This window comes from Lepus europaeus, chromosome 2 (genome assembly GCF_033115175.1).
Source record: "Lepus europaeus isolate LE1 chromosome 2, mLepTim1.pri, whole genome shotgun sequence".
In the NCBI taxonomy this organism is placed as follows: domain Eukaryota; kingdom Metazoa; phylum Chordata; class Mammalia; order Lagomorpha; family Leporidae; genus Lepus; species Lepus europaeus.
The window spans coordinates 100902518-100918010 of NC_084828.1; the positions used below are offsets into that span (position 1 = coordinate 100902518).

A 15493-nucleotide genomic window follows, 5' to 3' on the forward strand; every position below is an offset into this window, starting at 1 on the left:
CCAGTCAGTTTGTCAGTTTGGATGAGAGAAGTCCAGCTGAAAGGAAGGAAACTGGGATAGCTCAGCAGTCACATGTTGCTTAGTGAATGGGATACCTTCTGGGAAGGTGTGGCTCACTGACCCTTACTGTGCAAGCACCATAGCGAGTAGTGCACAAACTAAGATGGCTGCAATGCCATTAGGCTATAGAATCTTACGAAACCATCGTCACACACAGTTTGTTATTAACTGAAACATCACTTTGTGGCACCAGGTAGTGTTAGGATCAGATGTAGTATATATTAGGATGAAGGTAATATAGATTATGTCCTTTGACCAAGGTATGATTGAGATTTCAGTAACGACAGTATAAAAGCAAACAACATTTCCCTTTGTTTCGGAATTTTTAAAACATTTTTGTATAACTCAGGAATCAAAGAAATCATACCCAGAGTTAAAAATTCTTAGAACTGGGGCTGGGCACTGTGGCGTAGTAGGTTAAGCTTCTGTGTATGGTGCCAGCATCCCATATGAGCACAGGGTTGAATTCTGGCTGCTCCACTCCTGATCCTGTTCCCTGCAGATGGCCTGGGAAAGCAGTGGAAGATGGCCGAAGTGCTTGGGCCCCTGCACCCACATGGGTGACATGGAAGAATCTCTTAGCTCCTAGCTTCAGTCTGGCCAAGCTCTGGCCATTGCAGCCATTTGGAGAGTGAACCAGAAGATGGAAGGTCTCTGTCTGTCCCTCTCTGTCTCTGTAACTTTGCTTCTCAAATAAATAAAATTCTATAAAAAAAAATTTCTTAGAACCAAATGGTAAAGAAAATAGCATATCAAAACTTGTAGGATCCTGTGAAAGCAGTATTTTGAGAAAAGCATTAACTATTTATTATTATATTAGAAAAGAAAATCAGAAAATTAATGAATTAATGGTTCAGCTTAAGAAATCAGTAACATAGGGGCTGGTGCTGTGGCACAGTGGGTTAAGCTGCCGTCTGCAGTGCCAGTATCCCATATGAGTGCTGATCCAAGTCTTGGTTGCTCTACTTACAATCCAGCCCTTTGCTAATGTACCTGGGAAAGCAGTGGAAGATAGCCCAAGTGCTTGCGCCCCTGTACCCATGTGGGAGACCCTGATGAAGCTCCCAGCTGCTAGCTTTGGTCTGGCACAGCCCTGGCCAGTCCTTACTGGTAAATCTCTCTGAAAATTCTATTTTCTTAGGACAATTGATAGGAGTAGAATTTGTGGATTAAAAGTTACATAATTATAATATTTTTGATGTAATCCTTAGAAATTAAAGTATTTTTGAAAATCATACTCACTTTTGGAACTGGCATTGTGGTATGGTAAGTAAGGCTGCCACCTCCAGCATCCTGGGTTTATTCCTGGCTGCTCCAGTTCTGATCCAGCTCTCTGTTATGGCTGAAAGTAGTGGAAGATGGTTCAAGTCTTGCTGCACCCATGTGGGAGACCCGAAAGAAGCTCCTGGCTCCTGGCTTTCGTCTGGCTCAGCTCCAGCCATTGCTGGCCATTTGGGGAGTGAACCAGTGGATGGAAGACCTCCCTCCCTGTAACTCTGCTTAAATAAATAAATAAATAAAATCTTTAAAAAAATTCTACTCACTTTTTTTTTTGGACAGGCAGAGTGGACAGTGAGAGAGAGAGACAGAGAGAAAGGTCTTCCTTTGCCATTGGTTCACCCTCCAATGGCCGCTGCGGCCGGCGCACTGCGCTGATTCGAAGGCAGGAGCCAGGTGCTTCTCCTGGTCTCCCATGGGGTGCAGGGCCCAAGCACTTGGGCCATCCTCCACTGCACTCCCGGGCTGCAGCAGAGAGCTGGCCTGGAAGAGGGGCAACCAGGACAGAATCCGGAGCCCCGACCGGGACTAGAACCCAGTGTGCCAGTGCCACAAGGCGGAGGATTAGCCCATTGAGCCACAGCGCCGGCCTTGTACTCACTTTTAAGGTTGACTTCATTTAGAGAGTTTCTGGCATAGTTGGGAAAATCTTTTTATATTGAGCCTGTATGAACTTATAATGCCATTAACTACATTTACTTTAAGAATATGTGGATTTTAAATTTGAACTCAAAAATACAAATTACAGTGATGACTGATCAGGCCATCATTCACCTAGTGAGTATTGTGAGTATCTGACTCTTCTGTCTCTTGCTTTAGCAGGTCCTTACTTCAATCCTCGTTCTCGGCAGCGAATCCCACGAGATCTAGCCATGTGTGTTACTCCAAGTGGCCAGTTTTACTGCTCCATGTGCAACGTTGGGGCTGGCGAGGAGATGGAATTCCGGCAGCATTTGGAGAGCAAGCAGCATAAAAGCAAGGTGTCTGAACAGCGGTACAGGAATGAGATGGAGAATCTGGGATATGTATAGTGATTGCTGTATTCTAGTAGAGCAGCTTGTCCTGCCTGTTGTTTGCCTTCTGTCAACCTGCCCTGCTTTGTGGTCTTTTGATATGAGTACATTCTTCTGCTTAATGTTAACACATGTAACCTGCAGTGGTACCATGAGATGTCAAAACTGGGGGTAGGAGGAAAGAATATGCTTCTTAGGTCCTAATGCTTTCTCAGGTCAATTATGTTGAGCTGCTAAGCATGTGACCTACCTACTCCATCAGAAATAACTGTTTCTCTCGGCCAAGTTCTGGTTGACTACTAGTCTGGCCGTTTAGAGCTGTGACTATTGGAAAATTTCATCATCTGTTGCAGTTCTAATTTTAGATTCTGTTAAACCAAGACTTATGTTGAGTTCTTACTTTAGATCACAGTAAAAATAAGAAAGCAGAGATTTGAGTTTCCCCAGGTTTCATTGGAAAATCACCTTAATGCATTGTCAGTAAGATCACTATTATAAACTCTGTGAGGGTCTTTCCCAGGTCATATTTTCCCAGTGTCTACCACTTCCCCATCATTAAAATGCAGGTTTTCTTGAACTCTGACATTTTAGATGTATTTGTATACTTCCAGACAGCCTACGTTCATCCCCAGTTATGGATTTCCCACAAGTAATTGCCACCACCTTCCCTCTTCTTTTTACCCCCGTCATTGCATCAACATGTCTAATAAGCTTACATTCATGCCCCAGCTGTGCTGTGGGATTTCCAAGCCCCACATTTGAATAGTATCTAGAGAGTTAAAGCTTGATATTGTTTGTAAGATTTTTTTGTTCAGCTGATTTTTAGGAAATGTGAATATGTATTAGGTTTTTCATTTTAGAGTTGTGAATTCATTGATAGTAGCATGCACTTATTTGAAAGTCTCAATGGTAAGTTCAGATCTCTTGACATTTGCTTTTGGCAGACTTTTTAGATAATCCGATCCTTATACTTTACTTATATTCCTCTCTATCCTGCCATTTAGTTGGCTGACCTGAAAAATGCTACCATTTGCTATTTCATAGAGAGGAAGTTTTTTAAAAAGTTAATCTAGTTTCAGTTACATTATTTCCTGTAGAAGAATATGTGGATTTTGGTTTTCATCTTTATATGGCTTCCTTGAAGAGACTAAAAGTATGTTATAGATGACTTTGGTATCTGATCATTATAAATTTTTGTTTTTCAAATGAGAAGCCATTGTGTATATCTGGATTATAATGAAATATTCTATAAACTTCCATTAATCATATTTAATCTATTTACTATAGTTTATGTTACATGGATAAGAATGGTGCTCATTCATGCTTCTTCTGAAAGGCCACAATCAACTGGAAGTTTATACTGAGCATCCTTTTCACTATGATCAATTTATATTTGATTGCTTATGTTACTTATTAAAAGTAAAGTTTCTGTTTCTCATTGAAAATTTTATAGGCAAATAGATGGAGAGAAGGGAAATTATAATCACCATTGATTTTCTATACTATTTTGGAACAATGTTTGAACAGCTTAGGCCCATAATTAAAAATCAGATTTGTGATTATCATTTAGTAAAGTATTAAGTTATTTTCTTCTGTGGGAATGGTGGTTTATTAAAAAGTAGAATTATTCAGTAATTTCTTCCAGAAATAAGAATGAAATAGTGTGTGGTTGAGTTTTTAGTTAGACACGTGATTCTTAGTATGATAATCCTTTTTGAAGTAATAAAGTTCACTTTGTTAGTTTAGGATGATGTAGGGCTTATCTTATTGGCCAGTAGGTTACTCATTTTGCTGCTAAGTATAATTTTTTGGTAGATTTTAATATAGTGCTGGCCACTTTGTCTTATGATTACTTAAAAAATCTCATTTTTCTCTTTGTGTCTATATACACACAGCCATATTCATCCCAGCCCCACACATAGGTGTTTTTATGTCATACCATAAAGAGAATTTCATTGACTCCTTATTTCAGATAACAATGAAGAAAAATGAATATGAATTTACATTTTATAAAGCTGGCACTCATCCACTTTCAGTTTTTCCTACGGAAACAAAATGAAAGGAAGCGTTTTTCCCCTTCTCCCCACTTAACAACTTGGATGAAAAACGGTGGACTTAAGGGCCTGATGTTTTTGCAGGCCTTGTGAATTCAGGTTTCCAGTTTCCCAGTGCCCTTAATAGATGTTATGAATACATAAGAGCATTTTCTTTTAAAGAAAGAAGTTAGATTTATAGTGTTATTTCTTACTTGCTCTATTTCTTTGCACTAAAAAAAGAGCTATGTGTTTGTTTTATATGACACTTTAGTACCATATTGCCTAAAAGAACTCAGTTTGTTCCTTAATTTCCAAACTCCAGGACTTTGTTAAGTACTTCCATGGTCATTGCTAGAGGTTATATACGCATCTTAAAAAAAACCCACACCTCTAGTCTCGGGCTTGTTACCTTGCAGGATTCTCCTGTGTTTCATAGGTGAAACGGAGGTTGTCATCTGTGCCTGGTGCAGGTTCTCACACTCACACATCCCACGTAGACAGTGTTGTTCCCTGTCTTGGCAGGCGGTTGTTGCTCCTGAATCAGTGATATGTGATCTTCGTTGGTTTCAAATTTTGTGAAGTCCAGTCTTGCTCTGTACCGTGCTTTGGGACTTGCACCCTGTGCTCCCCCGGGAATCCTGTTCCTGTCTTTTTATATACTGTATCCAAGGGTATCTGAGGCCTAACAATGAAAAACCTTCAGTCAGAAACAGTAGATTACAGTCATCATCCCTAAGAACTCATGGCGTCAGTCTCTTTTCTCTGTGAATATCTTTGTGTAAGTTGTCATTAAAAATCAGTGTTAGAAGATAACAGTTAGAAACTCTTCTAAGGTATTGTGGACAAGAAGTTGTAAAGGAAAAATTTCACATTCCAATTAAATGATTGGATTCCATTTGCCTTCAAAGTGTTTTTTTTTCTTTAAAAAAAAAAAAGTTAAGTGACAGAATTGAATGTGACCTGTAATCCCTTTGAGTCCATACTGAAGAGAAATGCTTTGTTAGTCTGGCTTTGTGTCTCATGCCCTGCGACTTGTAAATAAGTGCATGTGTGTATTGCATTTGTCTGCTTGTCTCTTATTGTGCTGAATTCTGGAAGGTGAATAATTTTTCTATACTATTTATTTTGAAAAAGTTCCTCCTACCCAACTCTTCCTAAACCATTTAGGATTTTTGAAACCCTGAGGTTGAATGAAGAATCATGGTTGAGATCATCCTATGTCTGATTTAAAAGACTAACAGGAAGGAAAAGATGCTCTATTTGATTTTGCAAAGCTGTTTTAAGAACTGTATGCTTTTGCCTATAGCTGTCTACCTACAGTTTGAACAAGGATATAAGGAAATACACACACACACACACATACACATATACACATACAGTGGTGCTTTAAAAAGTTCGTGGGAAAATAGAATCAGGAAATAAGTTTATTTTAGTGCTAACAATTTTGAAATCTATACGTATGTGGAATTTTCAAAAAGTCCATGGAAAATGTGTATTATGCAAGAATTATGCATGGATTTCAAAATATTTTGCACCAAAATAAGCCTACCTTTTAATTTCATTTCCACTGACTGACTGAAGTCCCTTTGTATGTATACATTTGGCTAAGTCTTCCTTTGTAGAGAGATTCTAAGGATTAGCTTCAGGATTTATGATTCTTCACTCCTGAGTTGGCTGAGATTGTAAACAATGAGTTTGAGGACTGCCCAGTGATTTGTGTAAGATGAGTCTTGTTTGTGTCAAAGGAGACGTGGAAGTGTTTGATACAACATTTCCTGCAGAAATGGTAGATTTGGAATCTCACCTATTTTGTTTCCTCAGTGTCAGAATTCAGACTGGAAGTACTCTCTGGAGAGCTGGTGAGTTGTATAATCGGGATGATAGAGCTTCTTTAGACATAAGACAACATTCTAGCAGTATAAGCAAAATGTTAATTGTACAAAGCAAAGAGTTTTTGAATAGATGTTTTAAAGAATTCTACCTTCCCAACTGTTTCTTAGCAGCCCAAATCATTGTTGAGGAGTTTCATAGATAAGAAAATCTTTTTTAGTGTTATTATTTTTGGCGGGGGAACCCCTATCGTCATAAGCTACTACTATCCAGATACCTGAATGGACAATTAGCTATGTAAATAACTTCTCATAAGAGATTTCTACTGATAGCTGCTTCATTTTTTTCTTCCCTTTATGAAAGGGAGGATCATTAGTAAACTCCCTTTCTGGGTAGCTACCAAAAAGAGTACTGGCTTATGGTCCTATGTGACCCTGTCTCCGTTAAGCCCAGAATATGAGTGCCTTTAGCAAGCATTAGCATTTCACAGAGAGAAGAGATGACAGAATTATTGCCATTAATCACAACTCATAAAACAGGCACTTGGAATAGCAAAGGTCTGTGTGAATTCTTCTCTTTTATTTCTTAATGCAATCTTAATTTAATATCAAGAAAACCTATTACCATTATTGGTCAGGAACCATATTCCCAGAAAATAAATTCAGTTGTTCCAGACTGGCAAGAGTCATAGGTCATTTTGCACCTCGATCTGTGTAACATTTGTATTTAGTGAATGGTGGTGTGGTGGGTTGGGAGAACTTGACAATTTGGGAAAATTATTTTTTCCAGTACTTTATTCCAACTTTTCTGCAGAGGGGAGAGAATTATATATTTGCAAATACGGTGTATAAAGAGGCTGTGAGACATAATAATTATTAATTGTGTTAGTTTGTCTTTACATTAAAAGAGGCATTTTCACCAGTCAGGCTTGAAGCCTTTTAAAACAAAATTTTCCCTACTTTGGTTAATTGAAAATTCTGAATTGCTGAGTACTTAGAGAATCTTTAAAACACTGCTAAGTTAATTTTTTGTAGAAATATTAATATTTTTAACATTTTATCAAAAAATTTGACATTTATCAAAGTTGAAAAAATTTATAGTATACTCACCACTAGATTCTGCTACCTTCAGCATTTTATTGCACTTGTATTCCTACATATCTCTCCATCCCTCCATTCACCTATCCATTTTTTTTTTGAAAACATTTCAATGTAAATTTCAGATAGGACATCTTGCCTACCCCAAATTTTTAGTATAGATGTCATTAACTAGAGTTTAGTGTTTATTTGAATATCCTTATCTTTTTGAAAGCAGTGTGTGAAGTTGATAACCTGAGCCAACTGATGGATTGGTTTTCTCCTGTGGACTTTAGTCTTCCAGTTTCTGTTCTGGTGTGTGCTTACTGGGAGGGAAGGTTACTCCTTTTTAGAAGGAAGTGTTCTTGAGGTGGTCATTTAAAATGCTTAATCATCATTCATGTTACAGTTTCATGGCAAGAATGTTTTCTTTACTCCTCTTCTGATGGTGTGTTTTTTGCTGAACTATGCAGTTTCTTTGAAAACTGTCAGTTACTGGTTGGGGTGTATGAGCTCGGCTCACGCCATATGTCAGTCTTGCTGCTTTTCTGCCTGCCTGCCTTCTCCTTTCATTATTGAGCTGCTCCGCCGGAAGTGGAGGGGAGGAAAGGCTCCAACCCATGTGTGATTAGCTGGTTTACACAGTTCCAGGAAAGTAGTTTAGAAAGTCAAAACTATTGGTTTATTTAAAGATATGGTTTGAATTTCCCATGCTTCCTCTCATTATAATCAGCAGAATTAAAAATGATTGTACTGTACAATGAGTTGTTGAAATTGTGAGCCTTATTAACTAACCATTTTTAGCTTTAGTAATATTTACAACATTTTTTGATCTATGCCTTTATTTTTAATGACCACTTTTTTGTGGGTAAAATCTGAAGAATTTAAGTGACTTATCCCAGATCAGGAAGATTCAATGTGGAAAATTGACTCACAACTGAAATGTAGATGTTCGCGACTCATATTCTTGTACTTGTTTGATAAAATTCATGGTTTCCAAAGTAACAGAATACTTCCTTTGGGCCCTTGAAAAGAAAATATGTGTATTTACTAATTAGACTTTTATTTTTAGACATTGCAAATTTCTTTGAGTTTAAAGATATTCTTACAGTTCTTAATTAAGTCCAGTGCAATTACTAAAAATCTCACTGCACTGCCGAGTACTAATAATGTAGGTTTTATCTGATTTCTGTTTGCATTTAAACGACTTTCATGATTCACTGATAATTCTGTGTAAGTACATAAGTGAACCCCTCACTAGTGAAAATAACTATTCTATATCACTGATTATGAGTGTGTTCTCTACATGATATATTTTTTTAAGGAAAAGGAATTCCATGTGTCAGTGTGAGTGGTGTTATCCTAGAGCAAAGCACACATAAAGTAGTTTATTTCTGCTCTGCAAATCTGACATTTATGGGAACAAAGCTCTTTGGGAGTGTCTGGCTGTTGTTTTGCCTTCTTTTGGTACCTGAGTACCTTCCTGTGCTTTTTGTAAATCAGCGTGTCACTCAGTACGTTCTGCATTCATTGGTGACCTCGTGGTCCCTTTGGCTGACTGTAATGACTTAGTGTGGGAGTGGTGTGTCTGCTTTGAGATGCCTTACTAGATATGTCACACTCTGCTTTAAAGCATTCCATGTCTCTGCTAGGACAAAAAGTTGCCTCTCTTGGATGTATGCTGTAGATCCAGAAGCAAATCTGAGTTTGCTTTCACTGCAAGCTTGCATTTAAATGCAGTTATTGTTTTAAATTAGAGAATAAAATCCCAAAACATGAAGGGAGACTATAGAACCCTTCATTTAGTGGCATGGCAAACTTTTAAAACCGCTTTTGCTGTTTCACTAGAACCATATTTTTGGTAAAGGATATTAAAAAAAAACCCAACCCAAACTGTATGAAATTGGGTTGTTTCCTAAAATTTTCTCTAAATGTCATACAGGGATTTAGGATCTCTGTATGCTGTTGGAGCACAGTGCCAGTCACTACTTTGGAAATCTGTGTTTTGGGGCTACAGAAATGACAAATGTATCATGGGATTAAAACCAATCAACTGTGAATTGTGAAACTGAAATTGCTACTTTGGTTTTATTTTCTTCAGCGTATTGAATATAGAAACCTGAAAGTTATTAAAATTTACACTGCTTATGTTGATGGCTTATTTTGGCTGTGTATCCTCACTTATGTACTGATTTCTGATAAAGGCTTGATGTTATTAAAACAGGCATTTTGTGTTCAATTTAATAAAACAGTTTCTGAGTCTTGTCTGAAAATAGTTTGGTTGTGAGTTGGAGACCAAAGGAAGAAGGCAGTTGTCAGCACGGAGGCGCTGCTCTGGTGCTGACCGTTGATGACCGGGCTTCCTCATTCATCAGTTCCCATATAGTCTTCCATGGGCTTTTTGAGCTCTTTCTGCTCTTGGGCTTGCAGTAGATTTGACCCAGCTGCTCACACTTTCCCCTCATCACTGGAGTTAGCCTGGGACCAATATTACGGATTCTTTTTGGTTTTTCAATATTTATGTTCCCTTCAGATTCTGAGAAAGGGTGGACCATAACCACAGCTGAAAATAAACACATTTTAAAAAGCAGATGCCTCTTAATGTTTTGGGTGTTTGACATTTAAAATACCCTTGCAAATGTAATCAACTGATACATGCAATATATTGTTGAGATGTGGTCCTTTGAGTACGTCTGGTTCACTGTATGCAGTATGCCATGGAATTTAAATGTTCCTTTTAAAAAGTAGATTATAGGCTGTGAAGATGTTTCACTTTATTTAATTGGCATGCAAGGCACATACACTTTGTGTCGTGGGAAAAATTCTCGAGTCTGCAAAAAAATTATTTCTGAATGAAGAGAACAGATCACACTGAACTTGTGTGTTTTGAGATACTTAAGGCATCAGCATATTGTGTTGAATCATCTCCAAGAGATTTTGAGCTTCAAAGAAAGCCATGGCAATGGGCATCAAAAAAAAAAAAAAAAAAAAAAAAAAAAAGCTTAGCCCACTGGAGATTTTCAGTTTTTCTTTAGGCATTTCTGAGGCTTATTCATTGGGTGACAAATCTATTCAAGATCAAGCACTCGGGCTTATCCTTTACAATGGCTTGTATCAAAAAGGCGAGCAATTCATCTCCCCCCATCTTTTATAAATTGATGTAAGATTGCTAAGAGATCAAAAATAGATCTTTTTGTATGAATTTTAAGATTTTTTAAAGTCTGGGTTGAAGCTTAATTCAAATTTTATTTCTGTGGGTTATTCATAAACTATTGAGAACTGTGAGATGTGAATATTATTTAATAGTCATATAATTGACTTTTTACAAAAAAATCCCCTAAAATTACATCTCATAGTGTTTATGTGCTTGTATGTATGTGTCTATGATTATACCTGTATTACACATACACACAAGGGGTGGGGGGAGAGAACGATTAGAAGTGTGTTAGGGAGCTATGGAAGTATGATTAATATGATTAAGTACCAGTAATGAAATATGTCCAAAGTAAGAAATCTGTCACTGAAAGACTTAATACCACCATAGGCGATCCATAACTTGTGCTTGACATTTTGGACTTCTTTTTAAGTACGCAATTAAAACTTTCAGTGTTTGTTGGCTGGCGGCCCTCCCTCCAGACAGGAACAAGATGTCTTTCATTTTAGTCTCAATTTTTAATCGTTGCTGATGCTAGAGGCGCTCACTCTGTTTTCCAGATTCAGCCTGCTGGATTATGGACTTTGACCAAAGGTATCTAGTGCCATCTTGTGGACTCTCTGAATGTTGCAGCTAGCAGTTTGTGATTGGTACACTAGTTTTGAAGCGGAATCTCTGGTTAGAAACTGTCGAGGAGGATATGAATTTTTACTTGGTAAATTAAGCAAAATATCAAAGAGATGAATTTTAATCTGTAAGTAAAAAAGTCTCACATCTTTAAAAGATACTGCAGACTTTTATAGCTTAAACTGCTGAAGTTGACAATGGGAAAAGTGAATTGGGAATCAGGACACAAGGACAAGGGCACTTGGAAAAGTCCATGGAAAATGTGAATTACGAAAAGTGCAGGGATTTTAAAATTTAAAAATATTTTAAAAAAACTCTTAAACTTTTATTCTAAAAAGATCTCAGTAGCAATGAAACACCAGCAACTGGTCAGTATTATAAAAAGGGAAAAAAGACAACAGGAATTCGGCTTTAATCCTTCTTTTGAAAATACAAAATTATACTGTCATACACTGCCAATTGTCATTTATCTGTATTTGAATTAATCCTTCTATGGATTACCCAAAGCAATTTTAAATAGGTTGATTTCTGCCTGACATAAAGACATACATCTGGATGGTCTTTATCTTCAAGTAAAAGCACTCTCAAGCAAAATTGAGCTTTTGAACAAGAAAATAAAATTGGAAAGATACATTTATGTTTAGGAAACAGTCAAGTAAAATACTGTTTTGTGTCACTGTTTTCCTTAATTTTTGAGGATATCAAAAAAAAACCACATTGAAAATACAAGCTATTTGAAAGTTATAAACTGTACTACTTGTATATATACAGAGAAAAGACAGAACTTAAGTAGTTCCATTCCAAAACACAGGAAAGTTTTGAGGTGAATAATAATATTTAATACGTAAAAAGGTGTTTTTCTATCCTTAAAGTGCTAAAGTAACAAGTATTCAAGGAAAACTTCCAGCTTATCCACAAAATTTTGAATGATTTGAAGGACTGAAATATTTTTAATTGCATTTTTCACAAACTCTTTTAAGTACCATCATATGTGTGTATGTATAGATATGTAGTCACATGTGTGTGCATGCAAATGTATGATGTTTTGTGATGCTTTCTAGATGTCCATTTTTACTTCACAAGATCTGTTATCAATAATTCTCCTGTATGTGAACACCAAACGCACAGATTAAAATAATGGTCAATGAAATCCCCAAATGGATGTCGAGGATTAGAAGAATCTTTCATCAAAGAAGACTTAAAAGTTGAAAACAATTATACATGGGGGCAAATGTTACTGAATACATGGAAATCATGTTAACAACAGTGAAAACCAAGGTACAAAATGTTAACGTTTTCCCAAGGATAATTTATTTTCTGCTTTACTAAACTGGCATTATAGAAGGAGACATCTTTACACCTTTTATTAAATATAGAGAAAGTCCATACTGGGTAACTGGCCCCAGTTCTGTCATTTATGATCTCTTTGGCAGAGCCTCTTAATCTCAAAAATAAGTTCATATTACTCATACTTCCATAGCTCCCTAACACACTTCTAATCGTCCTCTCCCCCCACCCCTTGTGTGTATGTGTAATACAGGTATAATCATAGACACACACATACAAGCACATAAACACTATGAGATGTAATTTTAGGGGATTTTTTGGTAAAAAGTCATAATCACATGACTATTAAACAATATTCACATCTCAGTTCTCAATAGTTTATGAATAATCCCCAGAAATAAAATTTGAATTAAGCCTCAACCCAGACTTTAAAAAATATTAAATCCAGTTTTTTCCTTCATTCTTCTCTCAGAATTATGGATCATTCAGAAGAATGGACCTTTTTTTTTTTTTTTAAAGATTTATTTATTTGAAAGTCACAGGTACAGAGAGAGAGAGGAGAGGCAGAGAGAAAGGTCTTCCGTCCGATGATTCACTCCCCAGATGGCCGCAACGGCTGGAGCTGTGCCGATCCAAAGCCAGGAGCCAGGAGCTTCTTGGTCTCTCACGCAGGTGCAGAGGCCAAGGACTTGGGCCATCTTCTACTGCTTTCTCAGGCCATAGCAGGGAGCTGAATTGGAAGAGGAGCAACCAGGACTAGAACCGTTGCCCATATGGGATGCTGGTGCCTCAGGCCAGGGCATTAACCCAGTGCGACACACTGCCGGCCCCCAGAATGGACCTTTTTAAAAAATTAATTTCTGAATAGATAAGTCCTGAACTCACTACTGAATTCCACACTTCCCCGTCCTCTTGCCCTGAGCCAATCATAGTCACGATTTTCCTAGGCATTTCCCCGAGAGAGTTTATGCAATAACAATGGAGGCACTCAAGTCCACTGTGCACTGCCTGGTGTTTCTGGGAGAGCTGCCTGGGCCAGTGTCCCACACCAACCCGTGTGCATGTATCTCATTCTTTGGGATTGGTATGAACTCTAAAATGTCATATATTTATATCATCTTGAGATTTTAAATTGAAAACTATGGACAAAATACACAAGGCACTAAATTTACTATTTTAATGCTTTCAGGGTACAGTTCCTTGGCAGTGAGTGCATTCACTTCCTTGTGCAGTCATGGCTACCATCCAGCTCTAGAACTTAACTAATTTTTTTTTTAAACCAAAACTCAGTACTCATTAAATAGTTACTCTTCTCTCCCCTTCCCCCTAGGCCCTGGTAACCACTTGACTATTACAGGTATCTTTTTTTTTTTTTTTAAAGATTTATTAATTTCTTTGAAAGTCAGAGTTAGGGAGAGAAGGAAAGGCAGAGAGAGAGTTGGGGGGAGAGGTCTGTCACTCCCCAACTGGTGTCAATGGCCGGAGCTACACCCATCTGAAGCCAGGAGCCAGGAGCTTCCTCTGGGTCTCCCGTGTGGGTGCAGGGGCCCAAGAAGTTGGGCCATCTTATACTGCTTTCCCAGGCCACAGCAGAGAGCTGGATCTGAAGTAGAACAGCCAAGACTCAAACTGGTGCCCATATGGGATGCTGGCATTGCAGGTGGTAGCTTTACCCGCTATTCCACAGTGCCAGCCCCTCTAGGTATCTTATTCAAATGGAATCTTACATCATTTTTCTTAGTTCATGGAGCATAGTGTCTTCAAGAATCATTTGTGTTGTAATATGTAGCAGAATTTCCTTCCTTTCTAAGGCTTAGTAGTATTCCATTGTCTGAAGGGGGCCACAAAAATTCCTGGACAGGTGGAATTAAAAGATAATGTGCATTTTCCATGAATTTGGAAAAGAACCTAGTATGTCCAAACCACATTTTATTTATCTGTTCACCTGTTGATGGACCCTTAGGTTGCTTGCACCTTTTGATTTTTTTTTTTTTTTGACAGGCAGAGTGACAGTGAGAGAGAGAGACAGAGAGAAAGGTCTTCCTTTACCATTGGTTCACCCCTCAGTGGCCACTGCGGCCGGCGTGCTGCGGCCGGTGCACCGCACTGTTCCGAAGGCAGGAGCCAGGTGCTTCTCCTGGTCTCCCATGGGGTGCAGGGCCCAAGGACTTGGGCCACCCTCCACTGCACTCCCGGGCCACAGCAGAGAGCTGGCCTGGAAGAGGAGCGACCGGGACAGAATCTGGTGCCCCGACTGGGACTAGAACCTGGTGTGCCGGCGCCGCAGGTGGAGGATTAACCTAGTGAGCCGCGGCACCGGCCACCTTTTGATTTTTGTAAATGCCGCTGTGAACATGGTGCACATAAATTCTTTCTTTCTTTCTTTTTCTTTATTTGAAAGGCAGAGTTAGATGGAGAGAGAGGGAGGAAGAGAGAGAGAGAGAGAGAGAGAGAGAGAATGAGAGAATCTTCCATATCCAAATAGCCACAGTGTCCATTGCTGGACTAGACCAAAGCCAGGAGCCAGGAGCTTCCTCCAGGTCTCCTCCATGGGTGCAGAGGCCCAAGCATTTGGGCAGTCCTTTGTGGCTTTCACAGGCACATTAGCAAGGAGCTGGATCAGAAGCGGAACAGCCTTGACTTGAACCTGCGACTATAAGAGATGCTGGCACTGCAGGCAGCAGCTTAACCCACTGTGCCACAATGCCAGCCTCATAAATTATGTTTTAAAAATTATAAATTATTTCATTTATGCTGAGGTTAGAGGATAACCAAATGATCATATACATAAATATCACTGAGCTCTCTGGCACTAGAAATAAATAGGTTATATGTACATTGGGGAAGAAAAATAAGATTACTTAATATGAGGTTTATTGAATATATTACAGGAAATGGAGTACAGAGTATTGTAAACATTTAACTTATAAAACAGTTTTATAGCACTATCAAATCCTAAGATTTTGTCATATTTCATTCTGTTTTTTTTTTTTTATTTTTGACAGGCAGAGTGGACAGTGAGAGAGAGAGAGAGAGAGACAGAGAGAAAGGTCTTCCTTTGCCGTTGGTTCACCCTCTAATGGCCGCCGCGGTAGCGCGCTGCGGCCGGCGCACCGCGCTGATCCGATGGCA

General features: G+C 38.4%; 1 protein-coding gene across 5 annotated transcripts in view; it reads left to right on the forward strand.

The window, feature by feature from the left end:
- ZMAT3 (zinc finger matrin-type 3) overlaps window positions 1-9552 on the forward strand; it is a 41914-nt gene extending 32362 nt beyond the window's left edge. For 3 of the 5 annotated variants that reach the window (XM_062211590.1, XM_062211599.1, XM_062211618.1), the window contains one exon: window positions 2158-9552. In XM_062211590.1, the coding sequence (XP_062067574.1) occupies window positions 2158-2369 (212 nt within the window). In that variant the 3' untranslated portion in view covers window positions 2370-9552. The remainder of the gene's footprint in view (window positions 1-2157) is intronic. The other 2 variants (XM_062211627.1, XM_062211609.1) reach the window with 2 other exon arrangements.
- The last annotated feature ends 5941 nt before the right edge of the window (window positions 9553-15493 follow it).